The sequence below is a fragment of the Perca flavescens genome, chromosome 20 (genome assembly GCF_004354835.1).
Source record: "Perca flavescens isolate YP-PL-M2 chromosome 20, PFLA_1.0, whole genome shotgun sequence".
Taxonomy (NCBI): Eukaryota; Metazoa; Chordata; class Actinopteri; order Perciformes; family Percidae; genus Perca; species Perca flavescens.
The window spans coordinates 18205793-18231011 of NC_041350.1; the positions used below are offsets into that span (position 1 = coordinate 18205793).

The 25219-nt window shown below is 42.0% G+C and overlaps 1 protein-coding gene across 3 annotated transcripts in view; it reads right to left on the reverse strand.

Annotated features, from left to right (window-relative positions):
* rcan3 (regulator of calcineurin 3) overlaps nucleotides 1–25219 on the reverse strand; it is a 47904-nt gene that overhangs the window by 16700 nt on the left and 5985 nt on the right. The window contains exon 1 of one of the 3 annotated variants that reach the window (XM_028565738.1): nucleotides 8977–9267. The exons of the other annotated variants lie outside the window; for them this stretch is intronic. Coding sequence (XP_028421539.1) covers nucleotides 8977–9063 — 87 coding nt within the window. The 5' untranslated portion in view covers nucleotides 9064–9267. Of the gene's footprint in view, nucleotides 1–8976; nucleotides 9268–25219 lie in introns of those variants that run through there. 3 annotated transcript variants of the gene reach the window in all.

A 25219-nucleotide genomic window follows, 5' to 3' on the forward strand; every position in this document is an offset into this window, starting at 1 on the left:
CCCCCTAACCTGAACTATGAACCTATGTACTCATTCAAAGTATTTCTCATGTTACAGAAGCCACTGAGAGTAAATTGTGTGTTTTGGATGTTATTATCATACTGTCAGGGATGTGTCTGTGTTTTTGTTCTGGTGCTGCCTGCTCTTATACTGTAGCCCTGGCTCTGTGCCCCGCTGTTGCCTGGAAAAGGCAGCCGCTGGTACACAATAACCTTATTTTTAGTTTCATAAACCGTCTCAAATTCACAAATATGTAGAATATTACTACAGACATTCCTGCTCTTAAGTCTCACCTTCTCCTTTTGCTATTTAGAAGCCTGCGAGCCTGAGTGCTCAAAGCTGCAGATGTAAATGGTGGAACAGTTTAATTTCTTATAAATTCTAATAATAAAAGTCCCCGTTTATTTTTTTTATTTTGGTCTTTATCAGCAGTAACTTAACAGAACTCCTATAAGCAAACATGAAACTTAAAATAGATTTCTCAACTGCCTGACAGACTCTAGGCAGCGCTTTTTCATTAGTTATCGCACCTTTCGTATGTATGATTTATGTCTGAGTAGCAGCTGAAATGTATACACACCCACACATGGAAAAAATGGAAATGATGAACATGTTTATTTGCATATAGAGTGGGGAAGTGAGATCCGATCACAAGTGGTTACTCAAGATGCAGATGGAGACACATTCTACTGCCAGGTGTAAACACACATACTTAGAGCTGTCCACTTGTGATCGGATCACTCAGATCGGATTTTAATATCGGGTGAAAATGCGGCCGTAATGTATATCAGTGGATAAACTCTGAGATTGTGTGTGTGGGGAGCCAACACTCATGACACACAGGCAAATGCAGCTTCTGTCAAAGCAGCCATTAATATTAGCATACTGATGCAGCAAATCCTCAGTATTTACAAAACAACAACTCATGATTAATATCTTAAGATGTATTATGAGGGCTGCATAAGCCCAAGAAGGCATGTGATTGGGGCGAGTGTTGTTACAGTGGGATCAATAGATCGAGCAGGGAGCGGTATCGCAGGGGCCGACGCTGCTGCGCTACACTGCCGCTTCCTCTGGGACAGTGTGTCCACAGCAGAGAGATTGAAATCAGTTTACAGCATGAGGACACATTAATCCTATTACCACCAATCTGGTCGTTATGGTTTTTATGAAAGCAGGAGCTTTTCCTAGTCAGCAGCACTTATGCCTCGGTTACACACACACACACACACACACACACACACACAAACACACACAATTAACATGTGTGTCCACATGGTCTGCCATGCAGATTCACACACTTTTAAAGGCAACAGAAATCCAAAGCGTTACACAACATTACATAAGGTTTCTAAGAGATGCTGCAGCTTCTACCTTAGGCCACCACAGCATATGGACAGATGAGCTCTTTCACGACCGTCTCGTCCTACTGCTCTGTTGCATTTTGCCCTCTTTCCTATCTGTCTGTTGCCAATCGGTACATCACAGTACCCAGCTGATGATCAAGCATTACTGAAGCAAAGCTAGGAGCATGGCTGCACAGCTGGCAAAGTGCAATGCAGGGCAGATTTCAGTATCGAACGTGATGGAAAGTGAAGGACAATTTTGAGGTTCTTGTACTTTACTGGAGTATTTCCATTTTCTGTTATTTTAATACTTCTCCTACACTGCATTTCAGAAGGAAATATTGTTCATTTTATGATAGGGCTGAGAAATATATCAAGATCGTGATATGAGATATATCACGATATATATCATAATATAATGGCATAAATGTTGTCTTTTCCTGGTTTTACAGGCTGCATTACAGTAAAAAAAAACATAATGTCATATTTGGTTTTCTCCACATCGCCCAGCCCTATTTTGCGGCACTGCATTTATTTTCAAAGCTTTAGTTTCTAGCCACATTATCTATCTAATAAATCGGGAAGCCTCTGTGTGTGTGTGTTTGTGTGTGTGTGTGTGTGTGTGTGTGGTCTGTCTTTGAAATATCTCATGAATTGTTCATCAAATCTACTTCAATGACCCAATGAACTTGGGGTTTGGAGTATTTGGATCAGTTTGGACAGCATTGGATATTAAAAAACTGTGAAAAAACTATACGGCCGAACAATAAAAGGTTGAGGAAAAAATTGACATCCAGACGGGGGAGGCGGGGAGGTTTACCGGCTTTGACTGCGGTACACTTTTTGCTGCTTCCAACTTTACATTATCGCTGGATAGGGTTGCAAAGGGGTGGAGATTTTCCGGTAAATTTCTGGAAACTTTCCATGGAAAATTTAGCTGGGGAATTTTGGAAACATTCCAATTTTGATTTACTATGGTAAGTGGGCTATACAATTAACACACATAGGTTAATAATAGCAATGGGTTATGTATGTTTACATAACAAATGTTGGCAAGTGTGTAGTAGCCTATGCCGATTACTGTGTGCGTGCATGTCATTGACGAATATAGGGAGGACATTCAACTGAAGTTGCATTAAATCAGGTTGTTTTAACCAAGATTATTACTTTCCTGGAGCATGACTGGATAGCTGACAGGAACATCGCAACTGTTGTGTTGAAAAAAGGTTGGGGAAAAAAAGGCGCTACCATAACGCTGGCTCTTAATTCACTTAGAGCATTTCGCTAAGAGGAAACTTAATAAAAAGCCATTTTACAGACACTAAATATCAAACAAAAGCCAGACACTATATCATATTAAGTTGCTGTGAGCTGTATATTCACCACTTCTAAACAGAGGCAGAACATAACTTAATCTCTCAGTTTCCTCCGCAGCACTGTGCAGATGGGTCTGGCTATGCGAGACTAACTCGGAGCTGACCGGGCAAAGACAGTAGTTTTCATCAGACTCATCCGGGGTCTGTTAATTTAGTGTGCTGCTAACTAATAACATTACTGTTGGCAAAATACCCACACAATAAATCCATACTTCAACGTTTAACCGTCAAGCCACTAAGCCTGTTTGGAAACATTTAATGAACACCTCTGCTGAAGTGTTAAATTCGTTAACGATAATAATGACGAGACAAGACTACACCGCTGTCAATATGCTGACTGTGGCAATGTCAGCATGTGATATCGTTGACGAAAAAGACAAGTGTAAAATGTAGTTGAACAAGTACAATTTTCAATGCTGGACTGTATTGCTGTGGCATTGCCAAAGATCTGAATACTCGGGTTAAATCTAGGTAGATATAGATCTTCTTCACTACTTCAGAAACAAAAGTTTTTTTTTATTACTGTTGTTCTGTCTAACCAATAATAATCCAAAACGTAATGATATTCAATTTACAATTATATAAAACTGAGATAATATCTGAAAATGATCATGTTTTTCAGTAATTCTGCTTGATAAATAATAATGAATCATCAAAATTGTAGTCTATTAATTTTCTGTGAATTGACTTAGTGACTTATTGCTTCAGCCCTTTTATGCTCCTAAAAAAGAAACACTCTGGTTGAAACAACATGAATAAAGTTTGCCTTTAGCCTGCAGTATGCTGTAGACACAATGGTCTGAAGCCCAACTGTATTCTTCTAAAGGCACTGCTATTTTAAGCACTAAAACTACCTTGTCTTTCCAGAGCTGTTTGTGTTGGACTGGAAATTGTATTGGAAATTCTGACAGGAAAATTATGTTCTACTCGTAATTTTAATAACATAGGCCAATGATTGTATGACGCTGTTTCCCCATCTTCCATCTTGGGGAGTAAATTGCCTCTACATTCCATTGCGAGGGCTTTTTCTTTGCGTCTAATCTCATCAATTCATAGCCGTGTCGTCTTGGACACATTGTAACCGGACACCCCACCCAGGAGACCGTCCTTTGTTCTACGTCACCCTAACGGACGCAGAGCTAACCTTTAGCTGACACCTGAGCCCCAGCACTTCTCTAAGGTTTCAGGTCAATGTGAGCTGCCCATCTCTACCTGCCGTGTGCCCGGACTGGGGGAGCAGGCACACCTGAGCCCACCGCTCTGGCATAGGATCGATCAACCTTGCCAAGACGCAGATCTGGTTTCCTACCAGCACAGAACATGATATATTCACCGTCAACATCCATCCTGTCTGTCCTGCCTCTGCTCCTCTGCCTCTTGCCTTCACCTCAACAACTGGTGAAAACTGCATCACAGCAGTGTTTTGAAATGCTGGGCCTGGATCATCTTAAAATGTGTTGTCATGTTTAATGAGTAAGGAGTGAGAGGTCTTTCGGTGTCCTTTCTCTAAATAATAAAACAATTGAAAACAAGAAAAATTTGGTTACTAACCAAATAGTCTCGCATTGCCAGACCTTCCCCCTTCAGACCGTCCGGAATGTTGTGTGGACGGTCTGAAGGGGGAAGGTCTGGCAATGCGAGACAGAAGGAGTTTTGGCGCCACGGCAAAATAGCCTCGGGAAGGAGCTTGTTTGATGGAACATGTGTACGTTCAAAGATTGTTTTAGTCGTGCAACAGAAAACTCAGATTGGACAGATAGTCTAGCTAGCTGTCTCGATTTACCCTGCAGAGATCTGAGGAGCAGTTAACCATAGTCCTCATAAATCCACCAGAGTTTAAAATTCCAACACAAAGGAAGCTGAAGGTACTGGACATCTGGCCGAAAAGAGTGACATCCGGCGGAATTTCTGGAGACAACGGAGCAATCCTGGAAGTGGAACGTCGTGGATATAGACTTCTAACCAAATGGCCAACGATTATTAATAGCAGATCAAGTCAGTCAATTGAGACAGGTAAAACATCTGTCAAGGACTTGCCTAGAATGATACTTCAACTTGATTCTAATGTAGATAATATGAGCAATGTCTGCTCTGGAGCTGAAACGATTTGACGATTATTGGATTAGTCCTTCTTGAGAAAAGAAATTGGCAAATATAATCTTTGTGAGAATTTTCTGCTTTTCTTTGTCTTTTCTTATGTGATTATAAACTGAATATCCTTTGGTTTTAGATGTTTGGTTGGACAAAAAATTTTAAGACTTCATCATGGCCTCATCATGGAAATTGTAATGGGCATTTTCCACAATATTTATAAACCAAACGATTAATCGAGAAAACAATCTGCAGATCCATAAAAAATGATATCCATTCATTTAAAATGTACCCTCAACAAAGCCATTAATTTAGTCTACACAGAAATAGTGTGACATATTCCACATTTAATAAATTAAATGAAATTATATTATATATGTATATTATAAAATTACACAATGATACATTGTTCTGTCACTTCATTTGTTGCTCAGTAGTCTGGCTTACTGGATATACAGTACGATGCTGGGATAAAGCCTGACTCCCTCCCCTTCCGCTATCTCCGCTATCTACAGTATTTTGCAAGGGCACCGTCGCTGGCAATGCAAAACTAGTTGTTTAGAGGCTCAAAATAACCGCGAACGAATTAAAGGGAGTGACAGCACGTTATGTAAGGGTGTGTATCAAAAAAGACATTGGGAAAAAATGAAAACATCACAGACGTGAGCTAAATCCCTACAACTACAAATAGCAGATTACAGTAGTTATCAAATCTCTCCTCCTTCCTCATAACAAGCATAACTTTTGGTACGATAAAGCCTGAGAACGGACATATGACACAAGGGACAGATAATAGACAGACAGGCAGACAGACAGGAGGACAAATGGAAAGTGACCCAGGTGGACGGAAACTTCTCCAGGCGTCCTCGGCGAGGAGTTGTGCGTGTTTGCTGACAGAGGTGTTTATAGGTCTGCGCGTCCGCTGACTCACTGTTGTGGTTGGAGTGTGTGACTGTGTCAGTGTTACTACAGTCGTCTGTGTGTGGGAGAGCAGGCTGAAGTTGAAAACAGCTGTCCTTTGTGGCTTGCAATGCAGTCTCTGTAGTGTTTTATATAACATGTTTCTCTATAATAGAGTGTGAATGGGTCCTAATGTCAAAATCCTGTGTTCTCCCAATGCTTCCTAACTATAACCCATTTAATTCAGTGACAGACTGCAGCCAGAGAGGCACTTATCAAGAGAAAGAGCATGTTGACGGGCTGAGTAATTATTCATACATGTATAAAAAGAGCAAATAAATGGGCAAAGTGAATAAATAAATAAATTACATCTAAACGCCAGCATCAAATCAAGCATGCAAGGTAAGTGTAAAGGCTTGCGTCACGCTCTGTGTTCTGTAATACACTCACTGCCTGCCAACGTGCTATGACCTTCACTATGTGTCCTGTGCTATTATCTGCTGATGCTGCTACATTTTCCAGGTAATGATAGTGTTGTGACGAACATACACATACTACAGCGTCTGCCCACAGCTCTGGCCTTGGTGCACCTCACTGCAACAATAGTCCTTTTGTTTTCCCCAAAATTGATAGAAAGCACTTTGGTATGAAAGCCTACTGTACCACCAGCTCTGCCTTTTTGCAACAACAACCTGCTTTGTCCACAGCCTCTGTGTTTGGCTCATTAATGATGTAACCAGCTGGGATGGAGCCAAGGCAAGACATATCAACCATGTCAAAACAATTGCTCCAAAACACCACAGCCAGTTGCACAGCATCTTCTCTAATTAAAAACCCACCATTCACTTATTTTCTTCACGTTGCCCATTCAAGCACCACTGCCATTGCCTAATTGTTCCGTGAAGTGTCTATAAATAGCAGCAATCCATATATTAGTTCACCTCAAGTTCTTTGCAAAAAAAAAAAAAAAAAAAACAGGAGCCTTGAGATTATTGTTTTTCATTTTCAGATTTGGAGATATTAATGAAAACAGGGGCCTCAGACAGGCTCAGATCTTGTTGGATGATAATAAAAACAAGAGCAGGATGAGAGGGAGGTGAGCTCAATCAGAGGCTGCTTCCCACGTGGCCTGCTTTATTAATCTGCCCTCTTCCCCGGTGCTCTCCATCACTCTCTTTGTGCCAGAAACCAGGATTACTGGTGTTCTTTGTGCCATTGGAAAGTCAGCCCTATGTCTGCTCATTTATTTGTGCACAGAGCCCCTTTTCTTTGGGTGAGTCTGGGAGAGGTGGGCTTACAAGAGCTGCTTGACAGGAAGCTTTATGGGTTCTGATCAGACTGTCCTGCCCGTGGCTGTGTCAAGCCTCTCTGGGGAGGATGGCTGATCTCAGAGCGCTGTAGAGTAAATTAGAAAGTAAATCACAAAGAAATAAATGATGTGTGATCCGAGTCTCCCCTTGCAACACGATAGCACAAGTCCTGTGCTGCAAGGGAAGAGACATTCAAAATATGTCATGATGATCAGGAGTATCATCAGTTGTATACAGAAGAAACTCTGCACAATCAACACCTCATACACAGGTTTCACACACAGCTGTTTGTTTTTTTCAACCAGAGTCCCTGGGAAATCTTAAAGATTATGACTGCTATCCCATAATTACAGGACAACTGCAGGGTGACACAATTGTGTCTGTCGCCGTGGCTGGTCTGCAGTGGTTAGAAAGTGTAATAAGAATTGGAACCAAACACAGCAGCTGCCTGGCCTCGCTGGGGCAAGGCAGACCACAGGGTTGGGTCACAGGCTGAAATGCATTGTTTGTTATGTGCATGTAATATTTGCCAGTAACATCAAATTACAATTACATGCCATTTCTTCGTGCAATTCATGACAGACAAAAGACATATTTCACAAAGACACACATATCCCCCTGGGTAGCTATAAGGTTTGCAATGCACTGAGTTGCAAAAAGTGATAAAATATGGCTGACCAAGGTGCTATGGGGATGAGGGTGGGGTGACTGGGTGCTTAAAACCTGCAACTGCTGCTATTGGATGCAAGAAATAGCTGAATTCAGCCTTCACCACACCAGAGCACTAAGGAACACCTATACACTGGCTGCCTGTGATGAATTATATGTGTGTCTCTCCGAATACATGTCCGAGCTGCGCTGTAGCTTGCTTTTGTTCTTGCTTTTGTTCTTGCTCCCTTCCTGCGTCTCTTTTTCTGTCTCTTTGTTGATACGTCAAATCAGACGAGCAGCCAGCAGGTGAGGGAATATATTCTGACATAGAATTTTCAAAGGGTTTAGTGGGTGAGCCAAGCTTTGGCAGACCATCTGTGTGGCCTTTTAAGACCCAAACCTGGCACGTTGCAGTACCAAAGGTGGGGTCCCTAGGCTTACTTTGAACACATTTAAGTGCAACTACTTTCCTTTTCTGTGACTGACAGGCTACCTGAACCTGCCCTTAGGACAAGTCAATAAAATATGACTGTAGGGAGTGTTCAGGTTATTCAATACTGAGTTTAAAGTGACCTAAATGGACTTTGAGTTAAGTCCATTTATAGGAAAAAAGTCACATTATGTACACTGCATATTAATTCATTACGGCACCAATCACAACGCTCAGGCTATCATGGTTGGATTATTTATAATATTTTAGGATTAATGTGTTAAATATTGTGTATAATGTTTCTTTGAATGTTCTTACTGGATTATTATGTTTTCGGTATCCCACCTAACCTCATGTACCTGCAATGCTACCGGCATGAGGAGGACCATAGATAAAGAGGGGGGGTGGGGGGGTGAGCGGGTCTGTCCGCCACTGCGTCTAAAACTGCCTCACTTCTTTTCCTGCATGTGCCTTGCATGGACAATTCAATCCATCCCACCCTCCCATTCAACTTGCGCATCATGCCTCACGCTCCAAAACTTGCACAATACAAAAATTGATGCATCGCGTTTTTTTTTATTTGCGTAAAAGATCCGTGTCCCATTCTTGCCATGTCTACCCATTTCTGCAATTCATCAAGCGTCAATCAACCGTTCCGTGCGCGCGGCGCGAGTCTTGGCGAGCTGCGGCTCCCATTGATAAAAATCCTTGTCTAAGAGACAGGGCTGCATTTAACGTCACCAAGACATGCATGCGCTTCTATAGGGCAGTATGCAGTCGGTCTTGAGCAAACTGCTGCACAAACACACCACAAGGGCACAACCGTACGTGATGATTAGTTGCAACGGGCGTTGTTTTTATGAAAACCGTACCTGCATTTTGTCTGATGTAAACACCTCGGTGTCTACTTCACAGGCGATGATGGTCACCATCTCCAGTTTCATATTTATCGATGGCATTCCCTTTTGTGGTTGGGGAAAAAAACCGAAACGGAGTAAAAGTCTTTCTCCTTCCTCTCTAGCAGCAGGTCGAAATAATCTTTACGTGTTCTTCCTCCAGAAACTCGAGGTTAAGTCCTGAGGACTGTGGTGGTCGGTTTTATCAGCTGAAAGAGTTGCTGCTGGACTCCTCACTGCACTGACGCGCTGCCGAGTGATGCTGCAGCAGCCGCACAAACTCTCTCTCTCTCTCTCTCTCTCTCTCTCTCTCTCTCTTTCCTGCCCTCCCCTCTGGCTCCACATTGACGTCATTGCCATCTCACGTTCGTCGTGTTTTACGCCACTACAACGCTTGACGAACCGTGCAGGGGGCACTGCAGAATTCACAGTCCGGTTTATTCCGCCTTTTCTTGTATTTTCGTCTATGTTTTATGTTCAACGAGCTGCTGGAGAAAAATATGTGTCATAACCGTTTTGAAAAATTCACCTGACTAGCCCTATGCATTTCAACAGAAATGCCTGCTACAGTGAGGAAAATAAGTATTTGAACACCCTGCTATTTTGCAAGTTCTCCCACTTAGAAATCATGTCCACTGTGAGAGACATAATCTAAAAAAAAAAAAAAAAATCCAGAAATCACAATATGATTTTTTAACTATTTATTTGTATGATACAGCTGCAAATAAGTATTTGAACACCTGAGAAAATCAATGTTAATATTTGGTACAGTAGCCTTTGTTTGCAAGTACAGAGGTCAAACGTTTCCTGTAGTTTTTCATCAGGTTTGCACCATTGAAGGAGGGATTTTGGCCCACTCCTCCACACAGATCTTCTCTAGATCAGTCAGGTTTCTGGGCTGTCGCTGAGAAACACGGAGTTTGAGCTCCCTCCAAAGATTCTCTATTGGGTTTAGTTCTGGAGACTGGCTAGGCCACGCCAGAACCTTGATATGCTTCTTACAGAGCCACTCCTTGGTTATCCTGGCTGTGTGCTTCGGGTCATTGTCATGTTGGAAGACCCAGCCTCGACCCATCTTCAATGCTCTAACTGAGGGAAGGAGGTTGTTCCCCGAAATCTCGCAATACATGGCCCCGGTCATCCTCTCCTTAATACAGTGCAGTCGCCCTGTCCCATGTGCAGAAAAACACCCCCAAAGCATGATGTTACCACCCCCATGCTTCACAGTAGGGATGGTGTTCTTGGGATGGTACTCATCATTCTTCTTCCTCCAAACACGGTTAGTGGAATTATGACCAAAAAGTTCTATTTTGGTCTCATCTGACCACATGACTTTCTCCCATGACTCCTCTGGATCATCCAAATGGTCATTGGCAAACTTAAGACGGGCCTTGACATGTGCTGGTTTAAGCAGGGGAACCTTCCGTGCCATGCGTGATTTCAAACCATGACGTCTTAGTGTATTACCAACAGTAACCTTGGAAACGGTGGTCCCAGCTCTTTTCAGGTCATTGATCAGCTCCTCCCGTGTAGTTCTGGGCTGATTTCTCCCCTTTCTTAGGATCATTGAGACCCCACGAGGTGAGATCTTGCATGGAGCCCCAGTCCGAGGGAGATTGAAGGTCATGTTTAGCTTCTTTCATTTTCTAATGATTGCTCCAACAGTGGACCTTTTTTCACCAAGCTGCTTGGCAATTTCCCCATAGCCCTTTCCAGCCTTGTGGAGGTGTACAATTTTGTCTCTAGTGTCTTTGGACAGCTCTTTGGTCTTGGCCATGTTAGTAGTTGGATTCTTACTGATTGTATGGGGTGGCCAGGTGTCTTTATGCAGCTAATGACCAAAAACAGGTGCATCTAATTTAGGATAATAAATGGAGTGGAGGTGGACATTTTAAAGGCAGACTAACAGGTCTTTGAGGGTCAGAATTCTAGCTGATAGACAGGTGTTCAAATACTTATTTGCAGCTGTATCATACAAATAAATAGTTAAAAAATCATATATTGTGATTTCTGGATTTATTTATTTTTAGATTATGTCTCTCACAGTGGACATGCACCTACGATGACAATTTCAGACCCCTCCATGATTTCCAAGTGGGAGAACTTGCAAAATAGCAGGGTGTTCAAATACTTATTTTCCTCATTGTATATTCCTCAAATGATGCTGTGGATATAATACAAGGAACATCTAGGCTATATAATACAGTCGTTCAAGTCTTATGTAAAAGCAAATATGTGTCAAGAGAAGTGTGGAGGCAATGTTGTGGGCCTTGTTTGTAGTGATAACGTGGACAAAATAATGCAAAGGTATACAACATGTAGGCCTATAGTTTCAAGAATCATCATCACTGTATATCCAACAGTCACATCAAAAACTGAACATTACAAGGTCATATCTATGTAAAGCTGCAGCCAAAGATTATTCTCATGAAGTCATCTGTCAATTATTTTTCAACTACTCAGTTCATTTTTCAGACTATTAAATATCAGAAAACTGAAAAATCCAAATCACAAAGAGTCCAAGGTGACTTAAATACACTTTATGTCGTACTTATAGTCCAAAATGACAAAAATATTCAGTTTACAAAGATATAAAACAACAGAAGCAAATCTTCAAGTTTGAGAAACTGAAAATGTTTCATATTTGTATATAAATAAATAAACAATTGATGAACAAAGTAGTTGGTGATTAATTTTCTGTTGATTGAATAATTGACTAATTGTATTAGCATTAGAGATGCACCGATTACAATTTTCTAGACCGATTCCGATTTCGGATTTTTCATTGAGTTTGATGATACCGATTTTAGCCGATTCCGATTTAATTATTTCTAACCACTTTACAGCACACACAAATATTTATTTTCTATCTTTTCTTTAATAGGAAATTTAACATTTTGCATAGAACATTGAACATTTTTTGAACAAATAATCGATCGCTATAAAATAGAACTATAAATTACTTCTGGTGTGGGAAATTAACACACATTTAAAGTTCAATGTTATGGAAGAACCATTTCCTTCTTTTCACATCCAATATCCAACAAAAAAAATGTGATATATTTACTAAACTTCTGTATGTATGAAAACAGGGAAAACAGGTAATGGCAATAAAATAATATATAAATAACAAATAAAAATAAAATAAATATAGCCTTAATGCAGTATAAAGATATTTCTCAAAACACACACATGCATCCCCACTAACCTGGAAAGCGTTTTAAACAGTAATGTTAATACAGCATGTCGGAGGAATATAGCGTCTCTTTTTATTTATTTGTTGTATTTATTTTTATTTTTTAACACAGCGTCTCCTACAGTGGCCAGCGGGGTGTCAGAGGCAGAGGGACCACAGCGTTTGCTAACGTTAGCTTCTTGTCTCATCTGGGGTCTGATAAACAGTAAATTCATCAAAGTCAGGGTGCCCAACGCTATTTTCCAATAAACTGTAGCTGTCACAATTCACGGACCCGCGTGAGTGCGGATTTCATGTTCCAGTTTTTCAGCCTCAGAGGGGAGAGAGAGAGCGGCTGACTGTTCGCCGGATTTCAGAGCAGACGGCTCTACAGAGCCGTGTATAATTACGACTTTATGACATTTCATAAACAGCTGATTGAGCGCTAGTGCGCCGCTGCTACATGCATACAGCGGAAACCCTGCATATGCACGTGCGGTGCTGATGTTGCGCAATGTTAATCATGGGGTGCCCAAGTGAATTTGACCGGCATTAATGTGGTGCTGTCAGACTGACCGGCAGGTCGCCGGTCATGGCCGATGACATGAAAATCAGCCAATTCCGGTCACCGTGCATCTCTAATTAGCATGTTCATTTTTCAAGCTTTTCTCTAATCTTTGCTTTTTTTGTGAAACACTGATGTTTTAGTTAAAGACACACTAGGCAGACGTTCAAAAAATAAAAGAACTGATAGCAACAAAGGCTGATTGTGGCGTGGCCTTACGTCCCCTGACGTCGCCTGTGTCTTGGTCAAAAAGTTTGAACACAACGCAAAGACTGCAGTCAACGGCAACTATCACATACGATGTGCGCCTGCGTGAGAGGAAATAACTCTACACGCCAGCAGGCGGCGGTAATCTATTTGTCATTCAAAAACCGGGAGGGAAACCGAATATATACAAACCGTTGCTTTGACCCACACAAAAAAACAGTGTTTGACCGAATCAGCCGGCGGCAGTGCAGAGCCTACGGTCCGTCTTCCTCACTACCCGCCGGGACGACAGAAAACGTCAGGAGATGGCAAACTCGCTTCTCCATCTCCTGGGCTGTCATCCGTTCTCTCGCCAAAGTTGAGCACCACTGGCATTAGTCGACCCTTGTACGGGACACACTGCAAAAACTAGGGCGACGGACGCTCCCCGTCGGCCCAACCATAGACATATATATAAATATTAGGGATGCACCGATGCCAGTATCGGGTATCGGTCAAGTACTCGTACTTGTAGTCATAAAATTACTCAGATACTATCCATGGACTGTTAATACAGTCTATGATACTATCACACCCGATACCACCTCGTAGCAATGTGACATTAAAGGTGCCGTAGGTAGGATTGTGAAGATCCAGGACTTAAACAAAAAATGTGAACATTGACAACTTCTCAGTCCCTCCCCCCTTTCCGCTAAAGCCCAAAATGTTCTCCTAAGCCCCGCCTCGCCGTTATTGGTGCATCTGAACAGGGAGCTGTGGATTTTTGAAAATCACACTACAGGCTGTAGATTTTTTTATTTTTATTACCTGCTTCATGTAGTTCTACTCGAACATAGGGGTCAGTTCAGCAAATATGACAGAAAGTTAGTTTTAGAAGGCTTACCTACTGCACCTTTAACTTCTCCGTCAAGCAGGTAACAGTTAGGATTGCAAGTAGAAGTTGCTTTGGTATTAGGGGTCACAAGAAACAAAAGGTTGGAAACCACTGCATTCCACTGTACAGGTGTTCTTGTAATTGTGTAATCACTCATGTACCAGCAACATTACAAGCAGCACGCAAGCAGCTATAGTTTACTGATACTATCCTTGTAATCAAAGTATAATAATATAAAAGCTGTTTTACTACATATACCATAAAATACGGTTTTGATTAAATCATTGGCTCAAATTACTGGCTCACTGACAGACATCCACAGCACTGTGCGTCAAAAAATACAATGCTTAGTGAAGGCATCTATGGTACTGCACTTTTTTTTTTTCTCTTCCTGTCAAGGCATAATTACCTAACCATTCCCATCAGCTGTATGTTCCGGAGTTAGTGCTGCCTTCAGTTGACATGGTATGTGGCTTCATGGGCCTACGGATACCAGACAAACAACATGGTTATATGGCAGTCACGCTGTGTTCAGTGCCAAAGCTGTTGTCTCCCTACATGCTGTTAACAGAACATATATACACATGTATTTTCGCCATTAGTGTCTTCAGGGAAGATGCCTTGTAGATCCTGGAAAGAGTTAGATATGAAAACTGTGTGAGGTGTACTGTACTTTTAGTGCTGACCTGTTGATTGGAGATTAACTGGCTCTTTTGTAATTCCCCCACTGGAGATCAATAAAGAGTATAAAATTAAAAAAATTTAATTAAAATGTATCAGTCACAATATAGCAGCTGATGTATACAGCTGTATGACTGCTGCCACAGCTCCTTTTTCTCTTAATTATGATGATACAGTACAAGTTTCCACTTCAGCTGAAGACCAATCATTAAGTAAATCTCACAGACATTATGCCATTGCATAATAAACCATATCTTTTTTTCCATCACTCAGACCATCTTTCTCCCTTCCTCCGTTTCATAATAATAATTTCCCGGCCGGCCGAGACAGCTAAGTCCCCTATAAGCCATTAATGTTAAGGCTGTAGGCGGTGAGGGCTATTTATGTCTGTGTGTGTCAGGCATTGTCTACTCTGTTCAGACAGAGAACATGAGTGAGATATATGTGAGGATGACTGTGACATTCCTTCACCAGACAGCATCAGCGTCAGTCACCCAGTCTGGAACAATCTGCCTCTAAACGCCAAAAAACGCCACATATCAGACACTGTAATGTGTTGGCCTGGGCCTGAACTGCATCATCAGCTGCTTCATCTGCTTGGAGTGAATCTGTTTTATTCTTTACAGTCACGGTAATAAGATTCCTTGATTCCTTGTAACCAGGGGGACTGCAGTTGTCATGGGATACGTGGAAAGATTGTGGCGATGCTAGGCGAATACAAAATATATATATAAAAAAACAGGATTTAGTTACCGAAAAATATGTCCATAGATTTTGATAACAAATTAGTGTGTTTCTGGTAAATTCACTTTCAGTTATAACACCTGAACACCACCTGCTGTGATTGAAAATACATGAAAAACTAGTAGTGATGGAGAAATGGTTGAAATAGTTACAGTAGCTAAAACCTATGGATAAATTATTAAAACATGCAGCTTCTGCGATTCCATGTGCTTGTAGTACGAATGCAAACATGAACAATATAAATTGTGATGATGAATGATTGAGCTCATCTAATAGGGCTGTGGAGGTATGTCTAAACAAAACAAAAAAAAAAAAAAACGCTGTATAGTACTTGCCACTGACATACAATACAGGGCACTGGATATATATTTAAGTGTATTCAGTCATCAAAGCACTTCTCTGATCGCTCTTGTCACTGCTGATAAGCAGGATGGATCGCTGTGAATGATGGAGCACTTTTTCTCCCTGTCTGGCCTCATTCTGCTGCTCTCCTCCTCCTCCTCATTCTGAATTCTCATTCTCTTCTCCTCATTCACAATTTGCTCTGCTATATCTCACAGTCAGCTAACAAGACTCAAGACATGTCGGAAAATACATCACATTTTCTATCCATTTCAAATAAGAAAAGCAACTGCTCATTTCTTACAAAACGCAGATGAACATCACCTTTCAAATGCTGCCACCTTGTAAGACCGGATAATAACAGTATCAGTAGGTGTTTTACTTTAATATCAACAATTACTGTCATACTATTCCTTCAAGGATAACCCAGATGTTTCAGTTATACACTGTAACACAATTTGTAGGGATGGAGTGAAAGCCACCATCAAATTGCCTATTCCTATTGATTTAAAGGTTGTTGCATTATGCATATAAAACTACAACGGAGATAGTTAGTTTAAGGAAATGGAAATCTTCGCTCTTTAACCTTGGTTTCTTCATGTGCATGTGAAAAAATAAATGAATAGACTGTACATGCAGCATACACAGTTGAATAGTAGAACACCATGTATTGCAGAGTCTCTAATGTGCATGATGCACTTTATAAGAGATGAGAAGAGGAGGAGACAGCAGCAGAGATGCTCAAAGGGTGAGAAGCTGTGTCTCAGACTCACTGACGAGAAGAATTTGTATTCTGAAGTGGAGCTCTGCAGACGAGCAGCAGCGAGGAAATCAGGACAGTTGATCATGGTGGGCTCATATACGCATGCCCAAACACACAAGTATGTTAATGGACGAAGCAAACAATGCAACACAAACACAAGGACAGATAAGAAATTGCATCATCTGTGAATTCAAACTGAACACGCGCGCGCGCACACACACACGCACACAAACACACAAAAGAAATGCACAGAAATCTGACAACAGTTCTCACAGACAGTCAGTGAAATGAGATTTGTGTGTGTGTGTGTGTGATGTGACAGCAGAAGAATGGACAGAATGACAGTATAAAAACAAACTCTGGAGCTTGGCCACTGCAGGCATGCAGATAGGCAGCGGGTGCACTATCCCTATGATCTTTAACCTCTTGTTACACCGGGCAACCTCTCTTGGCCCAGTCAAACCAACCCCTGGTGCCAGCGCCAATGCAGCTGTTGTAATCTAGGCCAAGCTATTTTTAAAGCATGCAGCCAAGTACAGGCACAGGGAGCCAGGGGGAGACAGAGGGATACGAGGATAAAAGAGTGTCTACAGGGCAGAGAGACAGATCTACAGAGTGTAGGTAAGAAAGGGCAGGAGAGAACAGAGAAGCCCAGGGAGGCAGGATGGCATAGAGGGAATAAAAGTAGTGAGAGGGTAAGTGAAAATAGAAAGAGATACAGAAAGAGAGAGGTTCTGTCAGATGCAAACGACAGCATTAACAACATAACTGAGGGGCAGACACCAGCCATCAAATGCAAATGACAAACAGTAGCCTCGATCAACACTCCTTCAAAGCACGAAATGTGTTTTATCTGGTGGTTTGAATTCTGCAGACGAGCTGACAGGATTAAATGTGCGGGAGGGAGTGTGGCTGCTGCAGCGTTAAATGATTTGGAAGATTTTTTCTTTTTGACAGATAAGTTTTACATGACTTCTGGCAATCAAGCTTTAAGTAATAGTGCTTGAAAACTCCCAAATGCCAACTCTGACTGTAACTCTTTTCTCCTAATTAGCAAAAACGAGCAATGTCATCATGGGAAATGTGTACATGCAACCGTACAAGTAGGATGTTGAATATTCCTGAATGACTTGCAGACTGTGATTGTGACTACGTGATCAAGGTTTTTGCCAAAGTTAGAAACATTTTAGTTATTTCAGTTGCTGAAATTGTGTCCATCTGTTCTCTTTTCACTGGTTTAAAGTGGTTGGGGCTCAGGTGGAAAAGGGTGATGTCATGTACTTTTGAGCACCAATCAGGATTTATCAACATTTTGAATCAAAGTCTGATTGGTTGTAGTTGGTTGTTAGCTTATATTGCCAGTCCACCGTCACCAAACTACACCCCCACAGTCCTAATAAAGGAGATTAGCTGTTTAGCCTTTTAGTGTTTAATAAATAATACCTAATCTTTTTTCTCCAAACTTTGAATATGATTGAATGAATATTTAAGATTAAAGAAAAATACTTTAAGGTTTGAAAGTTTTCAGGGACTTGGGTTTGCATACTGAAATCCTGACAACTGCGGTAATTAGTTGCCTTGTGAATTAAAGCATGTTGAACTTTCGTACTCTAACGGGAACATAGAGGTGCTCTGTATGGGTATCGTAGAAATTCTGATAAAAGCATTCAAAGTAAATCAATTTTCTTTAATGAAAATAATCTCATACAAATAGAAATGTTTTCATTTAGGAATAGGGATGCACCGGTCAATAACAAAACTCAATGTATTGGCAGATATAAGGGGATAATGCACCATAGTAGAGGTGTTTATACACCAACATTCTTATCAATTTGATAATGATCCACTGTTATGGCTAAAACAAATTAAATATCTGTTGGTCAGGCAAAACAACATCTATTTGAAGACGTGAACTCTGCTCTAGGAAAACAGGGATGGGCATCTTTAACTGTTTTAAAAAAGTTCACTTACCTACTGATATATGAGTAGGTATGATGGCCATTCCATAATTATTTGTTGAATAGTGTTTAAATATAATGTATTTTAGGGTTTGATGGGAGATATGCTGTTAGAATACCCTTCAATAACATGAATATGTAAATGAGTAAATAAACAAAATAACAGCTGCTTTATGTGCAGAATGCATTTTACAAACAGCATCACAAACCCTGTCCAAAACATGGGAGCTGACAGCATAGTAGGTTTCTGGTTCACAGCCCACATCTGCTGGGCCACCAGCAGCTGTTTAGTGTTTTAACCCAGTCCAGCAGCTTGAGAGCTGGAGAGATGAGCTGCCGTATAGCTGTGTGAGCCGGACAGAGACAGAGGAGGGGGATGGACGAGGAAGCACAGAGCGACACGTGCCGATGGTTCCACTGATTGCTTTGCTTCAAAAATTAGGTCAAATCTTTGGATTGGTTAGGCCGACTATCTTACCCGCATGCAGGCATTGCTGCTGCTACCAGACACAACAACAACAACAAAAAAAAGGGGGGGGGGCGCGACAAAAACAGGCGGGGAATGGCCCGAGGTGGTCTCAGAGCTTTGGAACACAACACAGTGCTCTGAGAAGCGGGTGCCATTTTCTGAGGCAGGCAAACAAATAGTAGGAAAGAAACAATAGACCTGCCACCACAGCAGACGCTCAAACTGTACAAATCACAGGGACAGGCTGCCACACAGGCCCCCAGACACCATTAACTTGGGTATAGGCTATCAGTAAGCAAACATAATGGAGACAGTGATAGGCAGAGAAATTGAGATGGACACGGAGACAAGTCGACACGACCGGGAAGAAAAGCACTCGTGGGAGATATGAACAAATGAAAAATCTAAAGAAAAACAGGAACAAACAAGAACCAAAGTAAACCAGATTGAACCTTTTTTCCCAGCAAAGTAAAACAGTGAAAAACAAGTGCAGAGAAAAAAGAAATCAACAACAGACTGTCAATAGTCCTTCTCTGTAAATGACAACCGGCAGAAATTGATTTGGATGCTGGTCTCCCCACCTCTCTCTCCACATAAATAACTCCAAGAAGCAGAATCGCAGGCTCTGCAGACTCAGGAGCCACACAATATTAAAACAACAACAACAAAGTTCTGGAAGACAGAAAGGTAAAAGACAAGAAATAAGCGCAGTCATCGAGCCAAACTGGAGCTACTGTAGTATAGAAATACAATGCCTCTATTCACAAGGAACTACTTTTTTCCCCCGACTCTGTAAAAAAAAAAAAAAAAAACTTCCATTTTAAAAACATATCTTTAAAGAACAAATATAATATGGAGAGACAGACAATCAAAAAATGGACTGGTTCTCATATATCCTCACAGTCGGATCAACTTCCTGTTGCTTGTGGGTTTATTTCAGCTCCTTCATTTTACATTTTTCATTTCACACATTCATAACTAAAAGCAATCATCTGCAGATTTTGATGTTATTTTATGGACTGTATGATTGCAGTTACGCTTCAATTGATGGGAGTCAATTTATACTTCAGTGGAATAAGAGATCATGTTCTGTTGTATCGTGAACTGCTATTCTTGAAAGCGCCCACACAACAGTTCTTTTTTTAGACTGATTGAACCAGAAAATAATCTTAAATTTAAATAGACTCACAGGAGCACGACTAAGAACAAATAACACAGCAGCTAATATAACATGCTAAATCTTATAGTTTCGTAATCAGCCCCTGTGCAGTAAGAAGGGAGGGGGGGGGTTAAGATGAGTCTGTGAGACTTCTCTTTTATCAAAGCAACCGTGCAAAAAAACAATAGTGATCACATATCAAAGAGAAAAAAAAAAAAAAAAAACTATGAGGTATGAAGGTGTGGGAAAACTATGAAATAAAACTATTTAATTATGATGAGGATATAAGGATCTTTAAATAGATGTAGATATGTTTGAAGTTAAGAAAATACAATATGACGTAATAAACTTATGTAACTGGATTTGATTAGCTGTGTAAAGGGATTTTTCATAATCACATTAATGTGTCCAAGAGATGTTTCTAATATTACAGTGCATTATCATTACATAGAATATATATGAAAGAGCAACTAACAAAGCTTAAAAGAAGAAGGGCTGAAAGTCAACATTTGTTTGTAAAATTTCAGAAAATAGCTTAAAATGCTTATCACAAGTTCCGAGAGATTTGAGACATGTTATGTATAGTCAATTGAATGATCAACTAATTGTTTCTGCACTATGAGAAAAGATAACTTCTCTCTTTCTTTTGAATTTGACATCAGCTCATGTACCTGTATGTGATAGAACGGAACCAGAGACAAACAAATAGTGTATAATTCCTTTTAAATTAGCTGAATCTATTCTAGTAGTGTAATATTCCTGATATCGCCGACATGGAATTATAAATTGGAGGCTGACGTGAACAGTTTTTTACACTCTGCTGCTTGTAATTACAGTTTTAAAAAAAATACACCACTAAAAAAAGACACAGCTACGCAGGTGTTACTAATAACATTAACGATGGCTCCGTTCTATTCAAGGACTGTCAATTCAAGATGGCCAAAATGGAACGCTGCCAGGCTGTTTTGCATACCGAATTGAAATGAAAAACCGGGCCTGACTCGCATTAGACGGCACTTGGCGCTGGTTGGGTTTAAAGCCCACCCAATTATAAAGGTGTAATTCTTTCTGTCTAACTATAAAACAGGAGAGTGAGAAAGCTGTCAAATAAGCACAATCTGTACAAACCCGTACCATACCAACAAGAGGCCTAATAAGAATAAGAATAGAATAGGTCTTTATTGTCATTGTCGCAGGTACAACGAAATTTAAAGTGCTCTCCAGTCAGTGCATCAATTCATTAAGTTTAAGAAAAAAAAAAATATATGCATAATCTAAGTCCTAATAAATATAATGTAAGTCCTAATGGTATTTAAAAAGAATAAATAGAACATATAGCAGCATTAGCAGTATACGTGATCACACATGGTCATACACACCCAGTCATTGCATAAAAAAACAGTATTAACTAGGGATGCATCGAACCCAGAGTTCGTTTCGGAATTCGGCAGAACTTTGGGCTTTTTGACGGAGTTCGGGTACTGCCGAACGTTAGAATTTTTTTTGACCAAACCGAACGGTACCAAAGAGAAGTAACGAGTGACGAAACTCGAGAAAAAGAGGCGAATGTTGTGTTGAGTTTCTGCTCTTGCCAAAGAGTATAGAAGTAACAAGAGGTGAAACTCAATAGAACGTTCCATTGCAAACAAACGCACCCATGACAGAGCTGCAGCTCCGCCATCTTGGACTGAACTATCTTGTTACTTCACTACTCTTTGTAGAGTTACGTGGTCGACGTAATGATGTAGTTGGAGCTAGACGGAATGCAGTAGCAACCTAGCAACGGCAGTAGGCTGTGAGTTGATTGAAAATGGAACTTGTGAGCAGAAAAAGTGTTGTTTGGCAGTACTTTCAGTCAAAAGAAGGCGATTCAAGTCGAGCAACATGTTCAATTTGCAATGCCGATTGGTCTTGTGGTGACAAGGACCCTAAACAATACACAACATCGCCCCTGTTAAGACATTTGCGTATGAAACATCCAAAAGAATACGAGTTGTGCATGAAGGAATCTCCAGACAGCAGCCAAAATGCAGCAACTCCAGGTACGGCAAAGGAAGGACAGTCCCAGCTAAAAACTTGTATTAACCAGACCGTGCCTCTCCCGGGCTGTCAGCATTCTCTCTGGAAATGAGTCTTCCTACAGCGGGAGCTTCCTGCTGCTTGTTAGCTAACGGTAGCTTTCTAATTTCACCCACCCAACATGCCTTCATCATACACTGGTTAAACGAAAGTTTGCAAAACAAAATTGTCACTCATCTGGCGATAGCGATGTACTTTCCTACGATGTGAATAGAGCGTGGGGGTAGCCTACTTTATGGGATTATAAATCTAAAAGGATAATATTTTGGATATTGGTTTGATCTTGAGATAGGGTAAACATAGGCCTTGTCAAAAATAGTTTTTCCCACTTGTGTGCCAGGCATAATGTTGCCTATTCTTTTTTATTTTTTACAGTTAAAATACAATGAAAAATGCACTGCTGTGGACGTTGTTTACTTCATTAATGTGTTTACTGTTCGGTTCGGCAGAATCTTAACCAGTGGGTTCGGTATTCGGCGGAACCCACTGGTTAAGATTCTGCCGTCATCAACATCTTTTGGGCGGTGTTGATGACCCTCTCGAGCGCTTTTACTCTGTGCAGCTAGTGTACCATACGCACAGGCAGTATGTTAGTATGCTCTCAATGGAGGCTCGGTAAAACACCAGCAGTCTTTGTGTGATGTTATCCCTCCTGAGTATTCTCAGGATGTAGAGTCTCTGCTGGGCCTTTTTCAGCAGCTCAGAGGTGTTCACACTCCAGGACAGGCTCTCCTTGATGTGGACTCCCAGAAAGCAGAAGTCTGCCTCCCTCTCCACACAGTCTCCGTTGATGATTAATGATGGGATCTCTGTTTTCTTTCTCCTGTAGTCTATGATGAGTTCTTTGGTTTTTGAGGTGTTGAGGAGCCGCTCCACCTCATCTCTGTAGGCAGACTTGCACCGGCCCCTGGAGATGAGCCCCCCACTGTGGTGGCATCCGCAAACTTCACCATGGTGTTGCTGTGGTGGACAGGGGAGCAGTCGTGTGTGTAGAGGGAGTAGAGCAAGGGACTCAACACACAGCCCCGGGGAGAGCCGGTACTGAGGCTTAGGGCCGTGGATGTGTGGTGGCCCACTCTAACCCCTCTGTCTGCGGTCAGAGAGGAAGCTATTTATCCACATGCAGGTGGTGTGTGGAAGCCCCAGGTTCCACAGTTTGACCACTAGCTTATGAGGGAGGATGGTGTTGAATGAAGAGGTATAATCCACAAAGAGCATCCGCACATAGCTCCACTGCTGCTCCAGGTGTGATAGTGCAGCATGGAGTGCTATGGCGTCCTCTGTGGATCGATTTGCTCTGTAGGCAAACTGGTAGGGGTCAAGGCTGCGGGGAAGGGCTGTTGTGATGTGACTACGGACCAGTTTTTCAAAGCACTTCATCACCACTGGTGTGAGTGCCACTGGACGGTAGTCGTTGAGACTAGAGATGTGAGATTTCTTGGGCACGGGGACTATAATTGAGGATTTCAGGCAGGGTGGTACGGTGGACAGTGCCAAGGACTGGTTGAAGATCTTTGTGGAGATTCCTGCCAGCTGATCTGCACAGTCCTTCAGTACACGTACCGGGACGCCATCAGGACCAGCTGCCATCCTTGGGTTGACGGCCCGCAGCGTGCGCCTCACCTCATGCTCTTCAATTGTGAGGTGCACGTTGCTGTGGGCCGTGTGGTGTAGTGGTGCCGTCTCTGGTGCTGTGGCCTCGAAGCGGGCAAAGATGTTCCTCTGCCAGCACGGGGTCACCTTCTGCAGATCCGAGGTTGGTCCTGTAGTTGGTCAGCTGCTGAACTCCCTGCCACACCTGCCTGCTGTTGTTACTTCTCAGGTGGTCCTCTATCCTCCTCCTATAGTCTGCCTTTGCCTTTCTGATGCCCCTCTTCAGGTTGGCTCAAGCTGTGCTGTAGAGGTCCTTGTTGCCGGACCTCCAGGCGGTGTTCCTCTCTTTTAGCAGCTGCTGGACCCCCCGTGTCATCCAGGGCTTCTGGTTGGGGTAGACCCGAATACGTTTGTCCACTGTGACAGTCTCTATGCAGTTCTTAATGTAGCATACCTCCAGGTCCAGATGTTCAAAAACCACCCAGTTGGTCCTCTCAAAGCAGTCCTGCAGCTGCTGGGAAGCACCCTCTGACCATGTGGTAACAGGCTTTGTGATGGCAGAAGCAGTTTTCCTGAGTGAGGCATATGCGGGGATTAAAAGCAAGGACAAGTGGTCGGACTTGCCCAAGTGTGGTAATGGTCTTGCCCTGTAGCCCAGTTTGATATTAGAGTATACCTTGTCCAAGGTGTTATCTCCTCTTTTAGCACACTTAACATGCTGGTGGAATTTGTGGAGTGCTGCCTTTAAGTCCGCCTGCTATGATATTCACAGCGTCAGGATACATGCTCTGCTTATTGGTAATGCTTGCATGCAAAAGTCCAATAGCTGAGCTAGCATTGGCATCCGGTGGGATGTAAACAGCTGTTATCATGATCACAGTGAACTCCCGTGGGAGATAAATGGGCCTGCATTTAACAGTCAGATATTCTAAATCTGGAGAACAGTGACTGTCTATAGTCACTGTGTTAGTACACCAGCTGTTATTGACGTACACACAGAGGCCCCCTCCTCTGCTCTTACTGGAGTCTGCTGTTCTGTCATGGCGCTGTGTGGTGTAGCCTGCTAGGTCAATGGCCGAATCCGGGATTGATTGATGAAGCCAGGTCTCTGTGATTATCAGAATGCACGCATCCTTCACGGTGTTGTTTGCTGCAGTCTGTAGCTTCAATTCATCCATTTTGTTCGCGAGAGATCTGGCATTCGTGAGAAATAGGCTGGAAAGCGGTGGTTTGAGTGGCTGCCTTCGTAGCCTGGCTAGCCCGCCAGCTCTGCAGCCTCGCTTTTGCCTCCTTTCTCTACGCCGCCTGCGCCACCTCTCTACCGGGATGGTAATCAGCCAGAATAATTAAATTCACCTATGTGGGTTCACCGTGGATGTGCAGGGCCTTTAAGATTTACTTTGCACTTCCTACTTCTGCACAGGCATAAGACAATGGGTGCACCAAGACAATGTGTGCAACATGTGCAGAAAATGGTCAACAATGTTGTGTAAACACAGAAATGACCATGACAGATCATACAGATATTTTGTCACACAATCATGTCACAGTATAAGCTTGGCTCAGGTTTCACTGGAAAACCTAGCAGCGGACTTCAACTTGAGAAAACA